This window comes from Dreissena polymorpha, chromosome 3 (genome assembly GCF_020536995.1).
Source record: "Dreissena polymorpha isolate Duluth1 chromosome 3, UMN_Dpol_1.0, whole genome shotgun sequence".
NCBI classification, from domain to species: domain Eukaryota; kingdom Metazoa; phylum Mollusca; class Bivalvia; order Myida; family Dreissenidae; genus Dreissena; species Dreissena polymorpha.
The window spans coordinates 97935276-97961288 of record NC_068357.1 but is presented as its reverse complement, the minus strand read 5'-3'; the positions used below and the strand labels follow the sequence as shown (position 1 = coordinate 97961288).

General features: G+C 37.0%; 2 protein-coding genes across 2 annotated transcripts in view; both read right to left on the bottom strand.

The window, feature by feature from the left end:
* Positions 1 to 1447: 1447 nt before the first annotated feature.
* Positions 1448 to 13315, bottom strand: LOC127875459 (arginase-1-like). The gene is made up of 6 exons (XM_052420523.1): positions 13032 to 13315; positions 4171 to 4350; positions 3701 to 3966; positions 3298 to 3459; positions 2595 to 2731; positions 1448 to 2156 (listed from the first exon to the last, which is right to left on the bottom strand). The coding sequence occupies exons 1-6, from the start codon at positions 13137 to 13139 to the stop codon at positions 1933 to 1935; spliced, it is 1077 nt and encodes a 358-aa protein (XP_052276483.1). The 5' UTR covers positions 13140 to 13315; the 3' UTR covers positions 1448 to 1932.
* Positions 13316 to 23671: 10356 nt separating this feature from the next.
* Positions 23672 to 26013, bottom strand: part of LOC127872436 (isoaspartyl peptidase/L-asparaginase-like) — a gene marked incomplete at its 5' end in the record, with an annotated part of 53830 nt that continues 51488 nt past the window's right edge. Inside the window, 2 exons of the mRNA XM_052415767.1 lie at positions 23672 to 24969; positions 25786 to 25896. Coding sequence (XP_052271727.1) covers positions 24767 to 24969; positions 25786 to 25896 — 314 coding nt within the window. The remainder of the gene's footprint in view (positions 24970 to 25785; positions 25897 to 26013) is intronic.

The window sequence follows — 26013 nt, the reverse complement described above, 5'->3', positions numbered from 1 at the left end:
GGTGTAAATACGTTAAAAATTAAAGCTAAAAGACTAAAAAGTTAGATCGGAATATCTTTAAATTTTGTGAATAAATGTGTTTCTGGTGGATAACAACGACAACTTACCAGAATATTGCTCATGATAACACGTAAAACTTCTTTCTGAGAGCGAATGGAAAATGCGTCACAAATTCTGACAAATAAACAGTAGGGTGTCGTTATTTGAAATACCGCGAGAATACTGGAAGAATAGAGATGTCAACTACAATGTTTAAAACAAATAATTTTTAACAAGCGTTTGTGATTTGTCAGGATAATAATAACAATAAGATATCGAAAAGATCAAAGCAAATAAATTCGACAGAAATCTGAGATTCGGCAATATATTAAAGACGGGTTATGTTCACCTAAATTGTGTTTGGTAAAGACTGTCACTATATGTAGTGAACCAGTCTTCGGCTTATACCCACTGAAGAAAAGTATTCAGGGGAGATAATTGAGTAATGACTTAATTCTGGAAAGGTTGCGAAGAAAAACAAATAATGCGAGAATATTTAGTGCAATTCGCTACACAATTATGATGTCATTGATATCATTTTTCCTGAGGTATGTATTTACATGTGATTTAGCATATGTCAAAGTGTTTTTGATTTGTTCAAGGTCATAAATAGCATCGCGAAAATATATGTCGAGTGGCAATTTTTTTTGATACGCATCCCTATATGGTATTCTTATGTAATTTTATGGTCTAAATTTCCATATGTATGAGCGGTCAACGCTCGCTTCGCGGGCTTTTGCCCGTATTAAGCACGTAAACGTTAACTAGAACTCCTTTCAGACCTAGAAGGACTTTACTTGTGGATGTAGCCTAGTGTCTACCGTTGCGCCATAGATTTAAGTTTGTAAATTTCTGTTTCTTAGTTTAGGAATAACGTATACATTATTACGTCTATTGTCATTGAAAGGGTAAAACAATCTGTATAATTTTTCCCAAATATTTTGGACCTGGTTGAACATTGAATATCGAGTGTTAATTCACCAATGTTTTTTTATATAAACCACATGAAAGCATAAATTTAATTATACAAAAATTTCTTTCAAATTCTAAAGCTTTAGTTTTTCAGTATCATTTGACTATTAAGTATTAAATTTTCTTGTTCACAGCTTAACAAAATAATAATTTGCCCATTATTGTAGCTGATTTAACATGAAATATATTTGGCGTACCCTGTTTATCTTCATATGGCTATCCTTCGTTGTTTGGACAACTTACGAAAGATCATTGCGGATATTTTCATTTTCGTTCATTTTCGGGCCGTACAGACGTACGGTCACCGGCCCTACTTACTGCTACTGTGTTGGCACGTTCACATCACACTAATATCCATACAAAGTATCCTCAAAATATTAAAATAAACTACGGCAACACCATGAAAATTCTCAGAATAGACAAAGAATACCCTAGGTGTGTTTTGGTAACTTTTAATTTAGATAATATTATAACACCAAATAATATATGTAAAATATGTAAAATATCAAATGATAATTAGGGTCCACGTTCGTTTTAACAATATCTCTAAAAGTATGTAAAGATAAAGAAATGTATGATTCAAGCAAAAATCTGCTAGTGTGATAGTTCGTTAGCACATACACCAATGCGTAGTTTGAGAGATCATGAGAGATCTCGACCTCAATTATTTGCCAGGTGAATACATGATACTGAGATAAACAAAAACATGAATCATCCATTCCTCCGGTCCTCTTTGCTTAATCATGATACTACTACGAATGCTTTGTTTGTGTTTTGGAGAGGTCTACAAAAAGAACTCCTCAAAAACGCCTCATCATGACAATGGCTGTCAAAATGTCATTACTTATACATGTATCTCAACGAGGTATAAGTGGATACGAATTCATTCAATCTTTTGAGCCAAACACACGAGGCTGCGTTTTAGTTTTGTAGCAGTTTCTTACTTGTCCGAACAAGTCTGGGCTTCAACGGGACTCGTTTCGTAGTCGAAATGGGAATCTCTGCGCCTTCGGGGGCGCTGCCTTGACGACGCTGGCCGTAGAAATGCGAGACGACGTCAATCATCGTCTTCACAGTGAGGTCGACGTCGTTCTTGTCACCGAGCGTCGGGTTTACCTCCGCAATGTCTATAACCGCAAGCCGACCTTGAAGTACAATACATAATAAACTTACAGATCATGTAAGAATGGTAATTTACCACGTGTATCATGGAACGCTCTGCTTTAATTTGCACAAACGTATCAAAATTAAGAAAATCTGTGGACGATGCATTAATTTTTGCAGGAAGAAGAGTAATAAAGTTAGACGTGGAAGTGCACCAGACGTACACTTGAGTTCTCTACGATTGCACAGCATAAGCCATGGTTATGGAAGAATGAGAGAAAGAATAAAGTTAGTGTAACTCGAAGTTAGTATATTTATGAAATAAAAATCAATGACGTGGTAATTTTAATTTCCGATTTAATTAACCACACACACAATCACACAGCCAATAAAAAAAATCATGAAATAAATTAAAAATTTCATAAAGGGTGTGTAGAGTCCCGTTATCTTTTTCAACGACAGTGGATAAAACCGCTCACCTGTTTGCGCCACGATTTCCGCTATGTAGCACACCTCTCGGAGAGACAGACCGCCACTGACGGGAGTTCCGGTACTGGGCGTGTACAGTGGGTCCATCGAGTCGACGTCGAAACTCACGTGAATGGGTTTGGTACCGCTGATATAGAAACACGAAGAACTGTGTTAAATTAAACGTAATGGTTATATTGTAACACTTAAACCATGCTGAAATCTGTAAAATATTCAGCAACAACAGTTTTATTCCAATAATATATTGAATATTTTCAGTCAACAAAGGGGATTATTTCTGAGAACGAATTTAGAACAAAAACCAAAAAGGGGAAAACAATGCCTGGTGGTATACTAGGAGTGGGAACAGCGTCCACATAGCTATCGAGAAGTCACGCGTTCGATCTACACTTGGGAAACATTATCAAAATCTCCTCCATAAGAAACCAAATATTGGGTTAACCCGGAAAACGGTTCCGTTACTGATGGTATCTCAATTATCTTTAAATAATCCACCCAAATCCCCAAATGGCTTATCAACCCTATGTATAAAGTTACATAAATGATAGGCATTTTTGATTCGATGCTGGAACACTTAAAAGGTTTAGTTAAAACCAAAACACCGCTTCATACGCAATATAGCTAAACATAAACGCATTTGACGTATCATTAATATTGCTATAACGATGCAATATAATAAGGGTTCAAACTTACGTCGGGTCGACCGCCTCTAGCGCCATGTCGAGGACCCTTCGGATGCCAAATTGATCCACTTCCTGCATACTGAACGAGTTCATGTTGAACTTCTCCACGATGGCCCTCTCCAGAGGGTCCACGTCTCTCAGACCGATCCACGCCACCTGGTCCACGCTGATACTGGAAAAAGGCAACGATAACAGAAATTAGTAACGGTGTAATGCTAAGATCTTGTCAGACATGTCAGGAAATAAATTAAGCACACACTCGTGCATTGTACATATGAACATTAAGTGCTGTGTAACATACTTAACATATTTTGCGTTAACAAACACGACCTAATGTTTTTGATGATGAATTATCACGATTTATATATTCTTTAAAAACACAACATAATTTCAGTTAAAATGCAAAAATCTACCATGGCTTTACTTCCTCCCATCCGGGCAAATACGAGATATAGTTGTCCAGCTCGTGCGCCAAAAACGACAGCGGCATCCCGTGAATGTTACCGCTCTCTGACGTCAGCGGCGTGTTGATGTCTGCGTGCGCATCAATCCAGAGCACCGCCAAATCCGGGTGGATGCGCGCGTGACCCATGACGGTTCCGATAGCCATGCTGTGATCGCCGCCCAACGCGATACAGCGTCCTTCCGCCCGTAAACATCGCTCCACCAGGTCCGCTGTCTGTAACATGAAAAAGAACTGAACATCTGTGTTGATTATTAAAAAAAGTCAATAATCATATACAAATTACTTCGTACTTTTCGCTTGGATGAAAGAAAACGTTCACAAGAAAGCGATAGAAATAAACAAAATACCATGAGAAAAAAATTACAGCGTTGGAAAAAGAGTTGCAATAAATACCATTCTAAAAATACACAAATTTACATTTAATGAAATGCTGGCGACGTTTCTTGGATTTCTGACATGTTCATACGGCAAGTCATCGTCGACGTATTCATAATTGACGTCCCCGTAATCTGTGACGTTCCAACCAAAACGCGTCAGTTTCTCGATCAGTCCGCCGTCACGTAACACCTTTGGGCCCTTCTCTGTGCCGTCACGACGCTGTAGTTATTTATGACGTACCATGAGGATCTAAAGTCACGAATTCTTCCTTAGGAAGATATATATCTTTCTTAGGAAGATTCAAATCTTTCTAAGGAAGATTTATATCTTCCGTAGGAACAATTAAATCTTCTTAAGGAATATATAAATCTTCCTAAGGAAGATATAAATTTTCCTTGGGAAGACTTAAATCTTCCTAAGGAAGAATTCGTGACTTATGACCCTTTTAGCCGCGTCATCTTAATTCTTCCCTTGAATTTCGAGTTCTTCCTTATGAAGATTTAATTGTTCCTACAAATGTTATAACCAATCATGGTTCTGCTAAAAATAACAAACAAATCAAAATACGGATTATATTTTACGCGCGCTATTATATCTTCCTATGAATGTTGAATTCTTCCTTAGGAAGATTTAATTGTTCCTGCGAATATTATACCCAATCAGGGCTCTTGAAGAAATAACAGCTAATCAAAATATTTTGATTCCGCGCGCGTTATTTAATCGTCCTATGAATTTAAAACAAAAAATGTTCCTCAGGTAGATGTTTTTTACATGAAAAGAAAATATGAAAGAAGTTCAGCACTCAATTATTCAATTTTGTATTTGGTAAAATTGTTATAGTATTCAAGTAGTATTTTCATGATTTTTATTTTATTCAGTTATTCGTTCATTTATCGAATTTACTTTAAAACAGCAGCAGCATTAGTATTTGTATCTAATAACAGCATAGATTCTAGATCTACATACAACTAGATGTATATAGTTAAACTGTGATTTTTTTTATAATCTTTGATTAATTAATAAATGACGTCGTAATTTACAATATGAGTTGATAAATATATGAATTCATTTATACATAGTTTAAAACATTTTATATATCAATTCATAAATGTTTCAATACGCGTACGAAATTTATAATCATTACATGCACTTATTATACAGAACAGAACATATTTTATTTAATGCTTTCCGGTGGTTTATAGAGAAATATCAGTGAATTAAAACTGATAATTTCACTGTTTCAAACAGTGAAAATTATCAGTGAGAATTATCGATAATTTTCATTGTTTACTGTGAAATGACGTCATTTTTTTGACGAAATGACGTCATTATCCCAGCAAAATTCGTTAGTTAAACTCTTGAACAATGTATATAAACTGTGAAAAATGCATTAAATAAAAAGAAAATTTGTTGGATTCGGTGGATTATCGACTTTAATTCACTCGTGATCATAGAAAACATATATTTTCACTCGTGGCTGCGCCACTCGTGAAAATATTATTTTTCTATGATCACTCGTGAATTAAAATCGATAATCCACCGGATCCAACAAATATCCTCTATATAACACTGTGGCGATGTAGGTTTCAATCTGCTGAGTGGTACGCTTCGGCAATGGTACGCTAAAGCAGACATTCCGTTGTATTAGTATGGCGTTGTTGTTAATTGTTGATGATATTTACGCTAGGATATCCAAACCTTTTGCTGCATGTTTACTTTATTCCAAAGTAAAAATGATCTTAATCACTTATTCCATTTTGCACTGTACACTGTCTTCATTGAGACTTCTTTTTGAGCTGTTTCAAGATATTAATTAACAACTATTAAAAACGAAATCTTTTACGCGTAGACGATCACACAAAAATCTTCGGAGCCTTTCAATATACGAACATATTAAATCAAAGTACTGAAAGTACTGGTGTGACGATGCTTTTGAGAGGATGGATATAAAAGCATCAAGTTAAGTTTATCTACATCACCACAATCACCACAATTGTGTATGTCGGTACGAAAAAAAAATTTGGTACAAAAATTTTGCGAAAAAAATTTGGGTATGAAAACAAATTTGGGTACGAAAAAATATTTGGGAACCAAAAAATTGGGACCGAAAAAATTTAGGGTACGAACAAAAAATTGGGGATGAAAAAAAAAATTGGGTAGGAAAAAAAAATTGGGTAGGAAAACAAATTGGGTACGAAAAATTTTAGGTACTGAAAAAAAATGGGGGGAACGGGAAAGTAGTACCTGTGGGGAACTTGACCCACACTCGCACATTTTCGGCCCTTTCTGTCAAACATCAGATAAGTTCCTCGAAGGCAATAGTATGAATACACATTTCAGAAGCGGTAATGCGGTCCTACCTACGCGCGTCAAAATGTAAGCGAAATATGTACACAAGTCTGTCAGGAATGATTGAATTAACGAAGAACATCGTGTATTGATGTAAGTTTTTTTTGCAGAAAATATATTAAACAAGAGCTGTGTTTGTGAAACACAATGCCCCCTGCTGCGCAGCTTTGAACCCATATATTTTACCTTTGACCTTGAAGGATGACCTTGACCTTTCACCACTCAAAATGTGCAGCTCCATGACATACACATGCATGCCGAATATGGAGTTGCTATCTTCAATATTGCAAAATTTGACCTTTGACCTTGAAGGATGACCTTGACCTTTCACCAATCAATATGTGCAGCTCTATGATATACGCATGCACGCCAATATTGAAAAAGTTATGGCCAATGTTAAAGTTTTCGGACAGACAGACAGACGCTTTATATTTGACATTTGACCTTGAAGGATGGCCTTCACCTTTCACAACTGAAAATGTGCAGCTCCATGATATGCACATGTATGCCAAATATCAAGTTGCTATGTTCAATATTAAAAAAGTTATGGCCATTAAAGTTTTCGGTCGGACGGACAGACTGACACACTGACTGACAGTTCAACTGATATAGGCCACCCTACCGGGAGCATAAAAAGCAATGGTGATATTTTTCTCAGCCACATAATTGTTAACAGTTTGATATCACAAAATGAAAGTGAAAGTAGAACTGTCAAAAATGACAACCTGTCAACGTGTTGTTTTTGCTGGCACGAGAGGGCGATAACACTCAATGTGTTCACATTTTGACCATAGGCTTTGTCAATGACCTTTATAGTATGGGTAGCTTTGATATTATTTATTGCTATCATGTAACTGCATGATTGTGTATATGTTTACAATACACAAAGCATAAATAATGATATAAATATACTGATTGAGCTTATAATAATCTGAGAACTATAGCCAGGTCAATTAAGGACTTAAAATACAATTTTGTGTCCTGATTTCATGAAGAAATTACCATGCATGTCCTAGATTTCAAATTCAAGGCCCTGGTGTGACACATTGGTAGCATTACCTTTAAACTGTTACCAGGCTTATGAAATTAGTTTTTATTGAACTATCTAAGGAAATCTAAATCAGGCACTGATTTTTCTTGTTTTAATACAGTCATAGAACAGTTGTGGCCTCTGGGTAATGACCAATTTTTGCTTACTTGTCACACCCTTAAAACTTTCCACGCGTCTATAATAGCAAATCTGGATTTAGGCGATCTTCAATGGTACATGTAAACTTTAGCTCTGTTAGAAGAGTGCTGGTAAAGTCCAGTCACATATTTAAATCTAGACCATGTCAAAATCAGTGTCAAAGACAAATGAAAGATGCGTTCATTAATTATTGTCCAGTTGTTTACTACTGCTGTAAGTTTTTATATAATATGACTGATGAACATCATGTGAGAGAAAATTCACATTATCATTGTATATCAGGTTTAGCAACCTTTTAGATAACAAAGTATGCTAGTTTTCAATGTGGCTTCTGGGGATCAAACCCGTAGGGCTTTTAGGAAGATTCTGAAATTTTCGATCCCTCGAGAGCAACCAAACCAAAAATGAAGTCAAATATTGCCGACTCGGTTTTTTTGAGTCGGTTCATGACGGATAATGGAGCTTGATTGGTCTTTGTCGGCTCTGGTACTACTTACATGTACCCCGGGTACTCTTAAGTATATTTACATGTACCCTGGGTACTCTAAGTATACTTACATGTACCCCAGGTACGGTAAATAAACGTAATTTTACTCGGTCCATATTAGACTGTACCTGAGTTGTATTCGCGCCCAAAATCCGATGTCGTAAAACGCGCAACCGATTACCTTAAACACACTTCTCTTCAAAAAACACTGCATCAACATGCTTTTGAGTATGTTTTCCGATAATATAGAGGCCATTCTTCAGAAAATTGACATAAATGTATATATATAATTATTACAAAAAATAGTCGACAACGACTGATTAAGGGTTAAATTTCCCGGGTACATTTTAGTATATTTACCGTACCCGGGATACATGTAAGTATACTTAAGAGTACCCGGGGTACATGTACGTAGTACCCGAGCCGACATTGAACAATCCAGCGATACTGGAAGGTGCAACATCTCTCACGCCCCCTAGCATCGCCTTTAGCAGTATTCAATTCTCAACAGGAAAGTGCTGGAGTCATTGATCCCGAGGGACAAGAAAAACAATTGATTAATGTTCGAAATAAATAATTTGATTAATGACAATTCTGTTATTTGAGCCAGGTCACAGGAAAAGTGCAGTCAAATCAGTATCCAATTAAATTATTTGTTATTGTCAGAAAAAAGCTTTTAAGCAAACAGCTTTCAAGCGACTGCTGGCTGATCTAGATCCAAACTGGCCACAATCGCCTTAACCCTTTGCATGCTGGGAAATTTGTCGTCTGCTAAAATGTCGTCTGCTGAATTTGTAAAATAAGCATTTTCTTCATTTTTTTTCAAAGAATACTATCAGAATAGCAAACAGTTTGGATCCAGATGAGACGCCACGTTCTGTGGCGTCTCATTTGGAACCAAACTGTTTGCAAAGGCCTTTAAAATTCGGTCACGCACTGAAAGGGTTAATGTCTCTTTTACTGTGACACAGTTCATTTAACTTTAAAATGATAAAAAGTACTAACACTAAGAAAGAGTACTAACCAGTAAAACGTTTGAAATCAATGTTGAATCTCAGGACAGCTTGGTGATCTGCAAATCCCCGATGAAATGTTGATATCGGGTATCATAGTCATTCAATAAGTCGCAAAATGCTCGAATACAATTTATAAAGCACAATGTGACTTATATTGATAACTAAAAATACCAGTAATCAGTATGCCAGTTTTGCCGTGTCAAGCTGTTAGTGTTACGATCAAGAGACCAGAAAGTCCTTCATTCACATCGAGTATACATCCTTCGAATTCCAACTATTGTTGTCATAAGCGGAGATTTAGTGAATAAATAACTATATATCCTAAATGACAGCTTCTAACTAGCGAAACAAACCAATGTATGCAGTAAGAAAGTTTTTAATCGAAACTCTCATTAAGGCGGCCATTGTTGAATGTTGAAACACGAACGACAACTCTGCTAGGAGAATGTTATCAATGCTAGGATCCTACGCAGTGGCGTATGCCCAAGGGAAGTAACTGAAAAAATCGAGTTATCTCAATCGGACTGGCTCGGTCTTTTACATAGATGGCCATTGTGAATCTTTTTTAGGTGATTATCAAACCTTGGACGCTGCTGTTCCAGCATCGTCAAAAAGTTTAGGAACAATTGAAAAATCTAATGTGATCACACATGAAGTGGAAGAACAAAGAGATACAATCCTTCTTGAACACTGTTGCACAATTTCGACCTTTGTTGTCTCTTTTTGATTCCAAAGCGCTTGGTTTTCAATTCAATAGAAAATTAGCTTTGCTTTTTAAAATCCTGTCTTCTAGTCACTCTTTATCAAATATTGTTCTTTTCAGGTATTTAGAGGATTTTTTGAGCATTTTGGTTTTTCCTTATCAGAGTGGAAATTCAACATCTACTGAAATAAATTTGATTGGAATTTTCTCACCAGAGATCAAATATATTCTCATTGAAGTGCACGAATCAGAGCATTTAAATATAACAGTGTCCTTTTTCAATCACTTATGTTTTAGAGTTACCCAAATGTTTGAAAATTGTAAAGAACCCGCTTCGGTCTGTCCACAGCCCTACTCTTACAACCCAGCCAAATTTGGGCGGGCTTACTATTTCACACAGCATGGAATGCAGTTAAGAAATATACCTGTCTATAGTATGGGAAATGGGGGCTCGAATTATGGCGATACTCCTCACACTACAGGTGACAAATGTTCAAAAAAGTACCTAGAGTTTGGTCGAAAGAGAGGCACATACCTCTTTTTTTCGTTTGATCTACAACATTATGGCCATTGTTATGGCTACCATATGATACCAGGACAAGAGGGCCGCAAAGATCCAGCCTCATCAGCTTATGCTTTAATGGAATCAGCTCCAGATGAGTTATTCTATGATTTTAGTTGTCGACTTGAAGAGTATTGTTTGAATCGAGAGCCAGGGTTTTGGAAGAACACACGTTTTTTTCACAATGTGTTCCATGCTTCACCCACAAATGTCCCCAGACCTTAAGTCCCCAAGACTCAAATTATTGAGCAAACTTAACACAGAAGTGTGTGAGAAGACGCATGTCTTTCTTCAAAGAATGAAGTATTCTGCCAGGACGATTTGTATGAAATATAATATGCGGACTAATTTATTAAACAAACAAAACATGCTTTCCGAATCCTTTATGACATCCCTGCAATTATTTGCCATCGATGAATTATGTTTTACAAAATTATCCGGTTTGACGCCTAAAATCTAAACATATAGTGTAAAAAGCATTAAATAAAAAGAAATTTTTTTGGTTTTCTTTAATTTAAAAAAAATTCACTCTTGATAATATGAAATTGATATTTTCACTTATAGTTGCACAATTTGTAAAAAAAACCATTAATATGATGTCTTGTGATTTAAAACTGATGATCTACCAAAACCAACACGTCTCTTTAATTAACATTTCTCTTAGCCCCCTTTTTGAAGAGTACGGTTTCCTCATTCCTATTAGAGGGCTGTATTTGTTTAGTTCAGGACCGTATGAATATAGTGCATTGTATTTTCACTTGATAAAGGTTGACTGGTAGGGGACACAATTCTTGCGTTACTTTGTTACATTTTTCTGAACATCTAAGTGTGTTTGTTCCCCCCAAAAATCAACTGAAGGAATTTATATTTACTTCCTGATGTTTCAAATAACATCTTGCAAAACTCTCATGTGGCCTTGGAGGGATTGCACATTTTGTTAAAAGTGGTATGCTAGTGCAGATTGAATGATTTAGATTGTGTGTTTAGATCTCTATCGTGTGACGCTAAGACGCATACATAACTTCCTGTTTCGGTGTTCGTTAAATTACGATAATGATACATACCTTCCCTGTTTTTGTAATTGGTGTATGCGATTAATTCGGAAGAAAAATTCAGGTCCCTAGATGGTTGTTTACCTGATTGCGATTAGAGTTGCACATGACATTAACCATTGTGTGGGATACTAGATTACACAAAGCAGAATGCATTGCCATTGTTTAAAATATCTGATTCGAAGCGAAGATAAAAGACATCACAGACTAACTCGTCCTTGAGTTCTAGAGTGTAACAATACACTTCTGTAACAACAAAATCTTGGCTAAAAGCCGGGACTCGGTGCAAACTTTTAGATTCATATCATACGAATCTAGTTTTCAAATAACTGTTTGGCTCCCAGCTTTTATGCATCGAACAATATTGGATTATCAATAGCCAATCAATTATCCCAAGTGTCTCGCACATTTTTCCTAAGACAGACACATACTTTGTCATTAAAAATGATTGGGTTATATCTTTCTTTAAAAAACAAAATTCATATACTCTTTGTTACGGTCCTGTTTTAAATTTATAAGATCTTACTTTGTCAACATATTGACTTAAATAAGTTTGTTTAAACGGGAAAAATGACATGGTTACTTCTAGTGTCTATTCCAACATTAAAACGAAAGCTCCATTTGTAAAATTGCATTTGTTGTCAGTAGTGAATGCTGTGAAATGCATCAGGCCAAAATGACCACGTTTTAAAGCTGGTCAATAATTAAAAATTATGAATTTACCATCACCAGAAGGTTCTGATACTGCTACATATCCAATACATCAGGATATAATAATTGATGACAGCTTATTTAGACATTTTAACTTTTTTGTTTAAACTACAAATATACCAATATCCGTTCAATTGGCACAATCAACTTAATTGCGAGTTACCATAAGATATTTTGTTGTAGAAAAAAATGTTTTTCTTAACACAGTTGTGGCTTGGTCGACTCCTATTTTAACGTCACTTTGCATTTTTTCACCATAATATCAGATTTTCCTAAGAGAACAAGTTTATCGGTTGGAAATTGACTATTGCAAGCACATTATTATGACGTACAATGAGGATCTAAAGTCATGAATTCTTCCTTAGGAACAATTCAATCTTCATGTGCTCAGTAGAGTTCAGATCATCATCATCATGTTCATCAAAATCGTCATCATCATCAACTTCATTTATCCTTTTAACTTATTTGGCTGTCCGGTCAAAATAAAATAGCTGGCTTTTGAAGTTATCATTAAAAAATCGTCTAAACTTCAGTCTATATTGTGACAGTGAACGTTTTATATCGAGTCTCCGACATTAGTCTAATAAATGAGAAATTACACGCAAACTAAGTGCTTATTTTCGCTTGCTGCTGAAATATCCTAATATCGCCCATAAAAGAGGACATGCATCTGAAAATTCGAATATGGCCTCGTTGTTTTCTCCGACTCACTATGTAGAAGGAAAAATACCTTGCTATAAAATACATGGTTAGGTTTGTCTGTGATTTTTTGTCAACGAATAACTAAGAGTCCATCAATAAAAATAAACAGTTGAACAATATAATGCTTACCTGGCCTTTGCTCACTGGAACTCCTACGATTCCAAGAGTATCCAACGACATAATGTCTTTTGTCGTCGTGAAACGATCGTTTTTTTTCCTTTCTTGATAAATAGACATAACGTATATATACGCGTGTACGCCAAAAAAAAACAACAGTCAGTGAATTAAAGTTAAATTTTATTTGTATCCTTTCTTTAGTAGATATTATTTTAATAAATTTTGTCAAAGATGTGTTTGAAACTGTTTCCAATCATGCGTGTTCGTATTTCGGCGTATTGCGTTTTTATATAGTAGTGAACAGTAGTAGTGAGTAGTTCTGTAGTGAGACTTATACTCTAGAATGGGTTTATATACTTACTACGGTGTTCCGCCAAGGCACTCGATTTTTTTAAATGCATGACTAGGCCGGGGCATTGAACTTTACCGGTACGTAAAAAAAAATGGAAAAGCGAATAATTTTATCGTTGCTAAGCGCGCAACACCTAACACGTGCGTACCGGTAAAGTTAGACGGATCCTCATTGGTTATGGTTGATACAGTCCTAACTAATACCAGGAATGCCGAGCTAATCATTCGTCGAAGTGAGTCGGTTATGTCAAACAGATATCACGTGTTCGAAACCTATTCTAACTGAAATTATTGCTATTTATGTTAATGTCTTTTCTATAATGTTTTACTAAGACCAAACCATGCGATACATAGAGAATAACAGGTTACTGTCCCATCGTTTTGTAATATATCAGGCAAGGCTTAAAATAATATAACGGCGAGGCTTGCCGAGCCGTTATTTTATTCGTGCCGAGCCTGATATATTACAAAACGATGAGACAGTAACCTGTTTTTCTATTTATCATACCACACTTTCCTAAAAATCTGCAAGACAATCCATTTTTTATATTTTAAATGTACGCTGATTTTGCTGATCCGGCTTTTACACGTTGACACACATGTAGCAACGGCGTTCGAAAGGACGACACGAAAAATCGCTTATTTTTAACATCGTATGGAGAAAAAAGTTGTTTGCACTACGAATTGGAAGAGTACACCCGCTTTAATTATAAACATCTTTTATTGGAGATCAGGAATGGACTGCAGCGACAAATTTAATCGAAGAATACACTTCACCGAATAGTTTGGAGACGCCATTTTGGAGATGTGTATTGAAATTGACATTTTGATGATGGTGTCAATATTGACATAAGCGTGTTAAATCGTTTCTTTAAATAGTTGAGGATTAGCATACAGTTATCATTTGTCTTGACTTTCTGTGCGACACTTGCGAGTGCAATGACTATAACGATATTTAAGATGTATTGTCTCATTGATGACGTCATTTAACTTCTGTATTGCGGGCTGTGGTGATTTTTAAAAAATAAACGTTTTTGTGATTTATGACTTTAAACTAGAATAAAATATGTACGTTCTTGGTATCAAATTGTTTGTTTTGTTGAACCTGATTCATGTTGATAGAAATAGTTGACTTTATTGCAAATTCCACGTAACTCCAAACATTGACTGATATAAGAACTTCCTGTTGACTATGATATAAAAGAATATATCAGGCAACGTTTTATTAGGCAGATATCAAGGCGGTGGTATGATAAATCCTGCTCACATAATTACATTCCACGAAAAGCTTAACTAACTGTATCCGGTCCTTAAGTATTCTTAGCAAAAAAAATCAAATGAAATCAAAACTACTTTCATACCTAAAATCAGTTTTCTCGGAACGCAGAAAGAGGATATGTTTAAAATAACACTTTGAAAAATATGAATATGATGAAATTAGTAGTGCAAGTGAAAATCATTTAACCGTATAAGGTGCATTCTTTTCAGCAATACAACACTTACAATTTGTAACGTTGAATTTACCAATAAGGGATTGTGGTGGATTGGGGGTTGTCGGTTGAAGCCGGGCTTCTTGTATATAAAGGTCCCTATATATCAGTTATTAACCATTATGTTGCCTGACCAGACAGGCGACAACTGATAGATATATGCTGAAAGGCACTTCTTACGAAGCATTTACAATTTCAAATAATTTCTTAAAGGGGCCTTTTCACAGATTTTTGTATGTACTGGAAGTTCGTCATTAAATACATTATATTGATAAATGTAAACATTGGATTAAAAAAGCTTCAATAAAAATCACAAGAATAATATTAAAGAAATAAAAAGTAACCCCCAACTAGGCTCGAACCACTGACCCCTTGAGAAAAAGTCTATCGCGATGGTCATCCGCGCTCACAACCTTAATGATGTATTTTATACTTTATATAAGCAATCCTCGTAGTATCACAAACTATAACGCCAACAACAAATTTCTCCGAATTATTCAATCGTTTTGAGTTGCAACGCTGTATAATTTTCAGGTTTTTAAATCGTCAAAATATGCATATAATGGATATTTTAGAGCATGGTAAATGTTCAGTATTACTGTTTCCCCACAAATATCATAACTAACTAAACTACACTAAAATTTGCGAATCTGAAACATTTTTTTTTAATTTTGTCAATTTATCGAATCGTGAAAAGGCCCCAAATCAACAGATTTCGTAAAATTGGAATATTAACAAATAAATTAAAGTATCATATCACCTTAAAGTTTCATTTAAATTGAAGTATGATATGTTTCCATCAAACAAGCATAGTATTTGACGGTTTCAGCAAAGGAAGCTGTCCGGCTAGCGCAGTTGTTGGTACACGTGCTTCTCACCTAGGCGGACCGGGTTTGATCCCCGTTCCCTGCGCATGTTAGTTTGGTTGGTGATCATAATTGCAGACAGATGGGGTTTTCTCCAATAACTCCGCTTTTCACCAACTGCATAAGACCACACCGACATTGAACATATTACATTAAAAACTAAATAGATGGAAATTTGAGCAAGAACACAAAATTCGCAATTCCTTCGAGAGTCTAGTAAGCAATTTAAGTAGGAGTTCTGGGTTACACTCCGGGTCCTTACATAAAGCTGCCTACGTCACATGAGGACCGAATAAACTCCGAAATAAACTCGTACATCAACAAGGTGTAGAACCAGGCGACCAGAACCATCACTGGCGCCATGAGGCCAATCCCAATTCAAGAGCTGGAAACCATCACCGGTATTGAACCCCTGAAATACAGAAGGGAATGAAACTCTTACCCCAAGCAACAAAGTTCAAAAGACTGCCAAAATAATCCATTGCAAGATAGACTTATCCAACCAAAAAAGGAAGACTTCAGAGAGGAAACTTAATCCACAAGACGATGATTTTGGAAAGGAAATGCCAAGATATCCTTGATCTTTTCCACAAAGATTTTCCCCATGAAAACCCACGCTTGAGGGATACTGAAAGACGCCATATACACAGCGGTATTCCTGGCACTGGCACGAAAGATTCTTAGCGCGAATCTGAAAAGAAGTCAATATTCATGAAACACATCCACAACTACTACACGCAGCACAGCTGGACTAATATATGTACTGATCAAGCTATCAGGAGTAGTGGAACCAGACTCTACACTACACTGACCAAGCTATCAGGAGTAGTTGAGCCAGACTCTACACTTTACTGACCAAGATATCAGGAGTGGTTTAGCCACACTATACACTTCACTCACTAAGCTATCAGAGGTTTTGGAGCAAGACTACACTTCACTGACCAAGCTATCAGGAGTGGTGGAGCCAGACTCTACACTTCACTCACCAAGCTATCAATAGTGGTGGAGCAAGACTCTACACTACACGGACAAAGCTAGCAGGAGTGGTGGAGCCAGATTCTACACTACACGGACCAAACTATCAGGAGTGGTGGAGCCAGACTCTACACTACACTGACCAAGCTATCAGGAGTGGTGGAGCCAGTCTCGACACAAAACTGACCAAGTTATCAGGAGTGGTGGAGCCAGACTCTGCACTGCACTGACCAAGCTATCAGGAGTGGTGGAGCCAGACACCACACTACACTGACCAATCCATCAGAAGTGTTGGAGCCAGACTCTACACTTCATTGATCAAGCTATCAGGAGTGATGGAGCCAGACTCTGCACTACACTGACCAAGCTATCAGGAGTGGTGGAGCCAGACTCTACACTACACTGACCAAGCTATCAGAAGTGTTGGAGCCTACTCTGCACTACACTGACCAATCTATCAGGGGTTTTGGAGCCAGACTCTACACTACACTGACCAAGCTATCAGAAGTGGTGGAGCCAGACTCTACACTACACTGACCAAGCTATCAGGAGTGGTGGAGCCAGACTCTTCACTACACTGCCCAAGCTATCAGAAGTGTTGGAGCCAGACTCTGCACTACACTGACCAATATATCAGGAGTGGTGGAGCCAGACTCTACACAACACTGACCAAGCTATCAGGAATAGTGGAGCCCTACTCTTCACTACACTGACCAAGCTATCAGAAGTGGTGGAGTCAGACTCTACACTACACGGACCAAGCTATCAGAAGTGTTGGAGCCATACTCTACACTTCACTGATCAAACTATCAGGAGTGGTGGAGCCAGACTCTACACTTCACTGATCAAGCTATCAGGAGTGGTGGAGCCAGACTCTGCACTACACTGACCAAGCGATCATGAGTGGTGGAGCCAGACTCTACACTACACTGACCAAGCTATCAGAAGTGGTGGAGCCAGACTCTACACTTCACTGACCAAGCTATTAGGAGTGGTGGAGCCAGACTCTACACTACACGGACCAAAGCTATCAGGAGTGGTGGAGCCAGACTCTTCACTACACTGACCAAGCTATCAGGAATGGTGGAGCCAGACTCTACAATACACTGACCAAGCTATCAGGAGTGGTGCAGCCAGACTCTACACTACACGGACCAAAGCTATCAGGAGTGGTGGAGCCAGACTCTGCACTACACTGACCAAGCTATCAGGAGTGGTGGAGCGAGACTCTACACTGCACGGACCAAAGCTATCAGGAGTGGTGGAGCCAGACTCTACACTACACTGCCCAAGCTATCAGGAGTGGTGGAGCCAGACTCTTCACTACACTGACCAAGCTATCAGGAGTGGTGGAGCCAGACTATACTACACTGCCCATGCTATCAGAAGTGGTGGAGACAGACTTTACAGTACACTGACCAAGCTATCAGGAGTGTTGGTGTCAGACGCTACACTACACTGACCAATCTATCAGAAGTGTTGGAGCCAGACTCTACACTTTACTGATCAATCTATCAGGAGTGGTGGAGCCATACTCTGCGCTACACTGACCAATCTATCAGAAGTGTTGGAGCCAGACTCTACACTACACTGATCAAGCTATCAGGAGTGTTGGTGTCAGACTCTACAGTACACTGACCAAGCTATAAGGAGTGTTGGTGTCAGACTCTACAGTACACTGACCAAGATATCAGGAGTGGTGGAACCAGACTCTACACTACACTGCCCGAGCTATCAGAAGTGGTGGAGCCAGACTCTACAGTACACTGACCAAGCTATCAGGAGTGTTGGTGTCAGACTCTACAGTACACTGACCAAGATATCAGGAGTTGTGGAGCCAGACTCTACACTTCACTGATCAGACTATCAGGAGTGGTGGAGCCAGACTCTGCACTACACTGACCAATCTATCAGAAATGTTGGAGCCAGACTCTACACTTCACTAATCAAGCTATCAGGAGTGTTGGTGTCAGACTCTACAGTACACTGACCAAGCTATCAGGAGTGTTGGTGTCAGACTCTACAGTACACTGACCAAGATATTAGGAGTAGTGGAGTCAAACTCTACACTACACTGCCCAAGCTATCAGAAGTGGTGGAGCCAGACTTTTCACCACACTGATCAAGATATCAGGAGTGGTGCAGTCAGACTCTACACTACACTGCCCAAGCTATCAGAAGTGGTGGAGCCAGACTCTACACTAAACTGACCAAGCTATCAGGTGTGGTGGAGCCAGACTCTACACTACACTGACCAAGCTATCAGGAGTGGTGGAGCTAGACTCTACACTACACTGACCAAGCTATCAGGAGTGGTGGAGCCAGACTCTACACTACACTGACCAAGCTATCAGAAGTGGTGGAGCCAGACTCTACACTACACTGACCAAGCTATCAGAAGTGCTGGAGCAGATTCTACACTACACTTACCAAGTTATCGGTAGTGGTGGAGCCAGACTCTACACTACACGGACCAAAGCTATCAGGAGTGGTGGAGCCAGACTCTTCACTACACTGACCAAGCTATCAGGAATGGTGGAGCCAGACTCTGCACTACACTGACCAAGCTATCAGGAGTGTCGGAGCCAGACTCTACACTACACTGACCAAGCTATCAGGAGTGGTGGAGCCAGACTCTACACTGACCAAGGTATCAGGAGTGGTGGAGCCAGACTCTACACTACACTGACCAAGCTATCATGAGTGGTGGAGCCAGACTCTTCACTGCACTGACCAAGCTATCAGAAGTGGTGGAGCCAGACTTTACATCAGGTACCAAGAAGGGGTAGAATATCTCCCTCGCTAGTGGCCTCTAAAACAAACTTCAAGAGAGAAGCAAACATTTGACGTCTGGCGAAAAAATAAATCGAGCCTCATTCTGACATTGCCCTTCATAAGTATAACAAATAATAGGGTTATTGTTTTTATGTTAATCGAGTTTATTTTCTTACAGACTGAGGTCGGTTTCAGTTTTTATCGACGTTTGCACTGTTTATGAGAACGGCTTCAGTTGTGACCTGTTTGGCAATTATGTTGTTCACGATCGTTTGTTTTTCTTAAACTAAACAGTATTTTTGCGACTGGCACAATCTCAAACCGGAGAAATAGTTGTAACATGTTTTGTTTAAACAATCAATTATACTTAAAATAAAAACAACAACAATGGCATGAACATAATAACTAGTGTATTAGTTTAACATATAATAAAAAGTGTATTAGTTGAATAAAATTACACAAAAATCGTTATTTCGACCAAAACTGTAGACACAAATCAATAAAGTTATAACCCCATATTTTTAATGCACAATAAACACCATTTTCCATATGGATCGCCCAATTATAACTGGTTGGACAATAATACCATGTCGCATATAAAATACGTTCATGTCCTTGTAAAAACCCCAATAAACACATGCCATTCAATAATGACTGATTCCAGTGATGTATACGGTGTCATAGAAGTGACATACACTCCTCTTTTTAAAAAGCAATCCCCTCTTTACTATCTCGTTCCCACGACATACTATTCGAGGGAACAACTTACTAACTCGTGGAAACGAATTAGCTATATCGTTGGAACGACTTTCTAAGTTGAGAAACGAGATAAAAAAGAGATGTAAAGTAAGAAAAAAAGGGGTGCATTAATCAAAAGAGGAGAGAACTTTGGCTACCTCTAGGGAGCGAGTTAGTCAACCAATCAAATGTTGCGTAACAGGTGCAAATATTCTGAACGCATATATATATATATATATATATATATATATATATATATATATATATATATATATATATAGCCGGCGAGGTATGATTTAACACTGGATGCATTTGAGTTTGGTTGATGGTCACGCTTCCGGACCGGTTTTTTTGCGGGCACTCAGGCTCCCCCCCACAGCAAATTAAAAAATAAACAATTATTTCAGTAAAAAAAAAGCTGGAAGCGAAGCTATAATTCCAAGTTCGTCCCAACTTTCGTGTGTCAAATAGTTTATAAGATATGATGCTCGTTTCTGTCGACCATGATGATCATTGGTAAAAGTTAAATGTATACATCCATTTTTTTGATTGACTGACTAACTCGTGGGAAGTTAATTTAAAAAAAAGAGCGAATCTATGCCACCGTATATGTAAATGCTGACCCGTCTCAAGATTCAACAGACGCTTTACTTACAGGACAGGGCTACAACTGAAATACTTCTTTTAATACAGACAAGTTGTTTTGCAGCAATTGTAACCCTTAATAAAAAAAAGCACTTTCTTCTTTTATTTACGAGCCTTACATGTTGGTGAGATTCTGAATTTATGCTTTTCACAGTAAAAAAGGTATAGTGCACACCGACAGCAAAACAAATTTGGTACTGTAGTCAAGTACCTTTAAAAATTACTAATTACACTGACAAACAAAAGCACGACATATATGTGCCGGCTAATGTAATTTGTTTTCATTCCACCGCATTGATATTTGCCTGATATAACGTTGCGTGATTTTCCGAAATGGCGGACATTAACATCAACGAGACAAATGTAGCATATTTTAAAATCAAATTGATTAAAAACGGAGCAAAAACAATTTCAATTAGAAAAGATAATCTTCAGAACACCATTGTTGACATCATGCCCATATTATGTGATACGAAATTCAAAATAATAATGAGTTTTGGCAGATGATGTAGAGGTGTCACCATCGATAACTTTCTGTGTGCTAAAAAGTTTTGGGTAGGTTTAATAAATATGCGTATTTATTAAAATGCATATCCTGTAATATTTTTATAGATAAAAATCAACATCCCGAAAATGTCCAAGAAGTACTACTTTACGTTTCTTTATAATGAACATGAGGACTGAACCACAGGTACTTGCATCAATAATCTCATTCCCCACCCACCCATATATATATTTTTTTTAGAAAAAAGTATGCAACACAGCTTCTGAAGAAAATAACATTGCGTCCCGATGTTCGTATGTCCGTCAAAGTCACGAGAAAGTTTTATTTATTTTTCTTAACATTATTTTTCAAAAATGAGTTATTATTATTAGCCGAAATATGATGTTCTATCAACTGTAAATAATGTTTTCATACTGCATGATTTGTACTGCAAGAAATGCAAATAAATTTATCACACATCAGGCTCTGTTGATAAATGTGCTCAGGGCCCTCGTTTGGCCGTTTTTGGGCGGAAATTCGGCCCCATTCCCATCTTAAAATAGTATACTTTTTTCCCCTATTTCACCTAAAATTGCTCCCTCCAAAATAAAAACAAAATTATTTTTTTTACTTTTATACCTATGTTGCCAGCTGGTATCTTGCTATAAACCTTTGATTAAATGTATATTTATGTAAATTACATTAAAATACAGCAATATTAAGTGTTAAATGATTGGTGAAAAGATCTTGTAAAATTCCCCTTTTTGCCGAAAACGACGTGAAATTTCCCCCTCTAAGGGCCCCGGCCCCAATCCCCCAAAGTGTAGCAAGGGCCCTGGTGCTCAATCGGCTCTATGTATTTGTTCCAAGGGTTATTATTACCTTAACATTTATATAGATCTCTCTGTTCATTATATATCCAAAACATGTTATTGCTGTTTCTCCTTAAAATAATATAGACAACACATTCCATAGAAATTTTCATTTGAACTTAAACTGTGAATAAGAGAGGAACAAAATAATATGTGCAAAAGTTTACACAATTTTATTTTGACAATACTGTGAGTCTTTTACGAAATTTTTAAAATAAATACTATTTTAAAATATACAATTATATAGTTCAAAATTTGTGTTCTATATATAATTAATCTTGCGAGTAAGTTATATACAGTCAGCAGAGTAATTCTACTAGAACAATTTAAATCCTTGCTACATGTGCTATTTAATTCTTTATACGGCTTTCACTTAAGAAAATGTTCAATGAAATATACCTAGGTTTCTAGGTATATTGTGTCTTTTACCTCAATATTTTGTTGGGGCTAATGTGAAGCCAATGGACATGATACAAAACCTACGAAGATTACCGCCATACAATGTCACATACAAAATAATTATCACCTAACCCATGCGTTTTGAGATAATAATGTTGTTTAACTCTATATTATATAAGTAAATATTACGCATGCGAAACAAGGACGGGTTATTTTTAACTCCAAATGTATGATTTGATCACACCTAGAAAAAGAAAACACTAACATGTTACACACCAAATATTGAACCCCTGACCCTTGCGGTGTCTGTGTTGTTAGGGATTATCAAAGACATTAATATATATAAATCAGTTGACCCCTGAAGCGCAAACAGTTTTGACCACGGAGACATGCTTTGAGGAAACTTGGCAAAGAACCACTATATGGTTGGCATGCAACGCAACAAACCAAAGGGCCTTGCGGTTTCAGAGAATGATTATATTATTTATATTTATAAGCAAAACAGTAACCCCTAGGGAGGGCAAATTTTCTGCATGATTTGAACAAACTTCAAAGAGAACCTCATAACGATGTTACACACCAAATATTGTAGTCATGCCTCTTGTGTTCACTTTACACATATAAACACTATATCTCTCTTTGAATATAAAATAAAATGCAGCACATATTTTTAAAAGTCTATTACTCACGGTTTCTTAAATAAAATATTCACATTTTATGTACTAGAACTTTCACTACACAAAGTTTGGATCAAGATCAATTCAAGCGCAGTCTGATCAGAATCCAAAGTGTTGCTTAACATCTTTAGAAGTACTGACTGAATGACAATTATGTTGAACAGTTTGGATCCTGATCAGACTGCTCTTTTGGAGCTAAAATGGTCGCAATCGCCCTATGGTCCAATTTCCTGTAATGTGGCTCATTTTTTCTCATGATTGATACATATTATCATGATATAAAGCAAGTCTGTTGTATATTAAATAGTATTTTTTAGTGTGAATATTCCTTCCATGGATGAAAGTTACAAAGTTGGTTGTTATTTAAAGCTATTAAACAATTTAAAAAGTGTTCAATTCTTTTTTATTTAAGTCAAATGCATGCTATATTTGTTATAAACATCATATGATTAACACTCAACAAAAGTTTAACGATCACTATAATACACTACACACCTGGCGTGGTTAATGGTCTCTATTGAAGCAATATAGTATAATACATGCGAAAGGTGCTTTTACATATAAATATATATAAAAATGTGTTTACTATTATTATAAAAAGCTTCTACAACAGTGTAATAAGATATATAAAACACATAAAGGTTAATGCAAGTATACATAAGGTTAAATTGGCTTAATTTTAAATTTTCAAAAATAAAATAAATAATCAGTTAAGACAGTTTTATTTTTATTTTTTGGTAGACTGCTTACTTTTCATGATTTTATTTTTATTTTTATTTATCCCCCCGACTCAATTTCTTTGAAAAATTTCCCGTAAAACAAATAAAATAAAAATGCTGGCCTCAACAGAAAGTTCTTATAACAGTCATGTGTGGAGGATGGTCATATTACTCGGAATCAACTATAAAGTAATTATTTTTAGTAAAATCGAATCACATTCAACAAAACAAACAATTTGACACCAAGATGTAATATATTTTAAACACAAAATGCTACACAAACAGCAAAATACATTTTTTACAAATATTGAGCGCAAGTGATCATGATGTCATTATTAACACGTCAAACAACAAAAGTCATATTCTTTCCCGCTTAAACTGCAGCTTTTTAGCGATATTTCATTATTTCTTTAAAATCGGGGACGTACAGGTATGATCAACAGAAAAACAGGTTACTGCCTGATCATTTTGTATTATATCAGGCTCGGCACGAATAAAATAACGGCTCGGCAAGCCTCGTCGTTATGTTATTCTAAGCCTTGCCTGATATATTACAACAAGATCAGACAGTAACCTGTTATTCTCTATATATCATACAATGTATCGCAGTGAGATGCAATACTGGTTTTGTTGATAACTATTTGGCTCGATTCACTCTCTGTAAATGAATCAAAAGATGCAAACGTTAAACTCCGCCAAACATAAAAAAACGTCACACCATTAAATGCTTCAATTACAACCGTTCCAATTACAAGATTACACATCCTCTGTTATATCCTCGTCAGGGTTAATACCGCTGTGTAAGACGCCGTCTTTAATCCACGCCCACGACATACTCTCAGTTGTAAATGACGTCACTGGTTCTCCGCTGTTGCTAAGGACGATAACTCCACCGTAACCGTTGACGCGGGCGGCCATTTTTTCGAGAGCCTTGTCTGCGGCTTCTTGTGGGGCTTTACCTAAACAGTTCAAATCCCAGGAATAATATTATACACACACATATCGTAAACACGAGCATTGTGCTATGACATTGAACATGGTATAACAGAGCGGCATAATAAACACAAGTGCATGAGCTTTTGAGAAATATACAATCACCTGGTAACCGGTTCATGTTTAGCGAGTATTGCACTGTTCAATGCCGACAAGATACCCGTCTCATTAAAAATTGTTCAAACAAATTTGAATAAGACACATTTTTCATTGCAGCAAAGATGCTTCTCGCCTTAATATGTGGTTAATTAAGATTTACTCAAATCGCCTTAATATGTGGTTAATTAAGATTTACTCTTTGAGTAAGTGTGGTTTTTCAAGTAATAACCAACGGGTTTGAGGTCGATGGGTAAGAATTAGCCACGAGGTCGGAAGCCCGAGTCGTTTGGTAACAAATAACCCCGAAATTGTTTTGACATGTCCTCTTAATCTGCGCGTCATCTTACAGAACTCATCATATAATTAAGAAGTAATGTTACTATACTATTGAAGATATGCTCTACAAAAGAAAAGGAAAACAATAATTGTCGAAAGTTTTGAAAACCACAAACTGTTATGGATCTTTTTATCCGCAATTTCTCAATTGGTTTTCCGTGTTTATATGACATTTAATATAAATCACTTTAATACAAAGTTATGCTCCGCACAAAGGCGTGATGGATGGAAAGACGGAAAGACAATGATAACTATATGCCCGGTGATAACTATATGCACCGATTAGTTCTTCCATATTTGACTATTTAGCATTTATACCCCTAGGTAAAGACTGCAAACACTCCTACCGTTCCGCATGTCGGAGACGATCAGGTGTGCCAGCACTACCTTGGAGATGGACTCGCCGTGACCCGTGCACGACACGGTGCCCACGTCATTGTCGGCGTATCCGCCGGCGCCTGCAGTGAATAACACGGCAGTAGTAGATTAAGCCTTACTTTAGGAAAACGGGGCTTAATGCATGTGCATACAGTGTCGTTCCAGATTAGCCTGTGCAGTCCGCAAAGGCTAATCTG

What these genes read in the sequence shown, in the direction of transcription:
- LOC127875459 (XM_052420523.1), bottom strand. Translation starts at nt 13,139, where the DNA reads ATGTCTATTTATCAAGAAAGGAAAAAAAACGATCGTTTCACGACGACA. An exon ending in TTCCAGTGAGCAAAGGCCAG is followed by an intron (nt 4,351 to 13,031) that starts GTAAGCATTATA and finishes AAATAACTACAG; the next exon opens with CGTCGTGACGGCACAGAGAA. An exon ending in TCGCCAGCATTTCATTAAAT is followed by an intron (nt 3,967 to 4,170) that starts GTAAATTTGTGT and finishes TTCATGTTACAG; the next exon opens with ACAGCGGACCTGGTGGAGCG.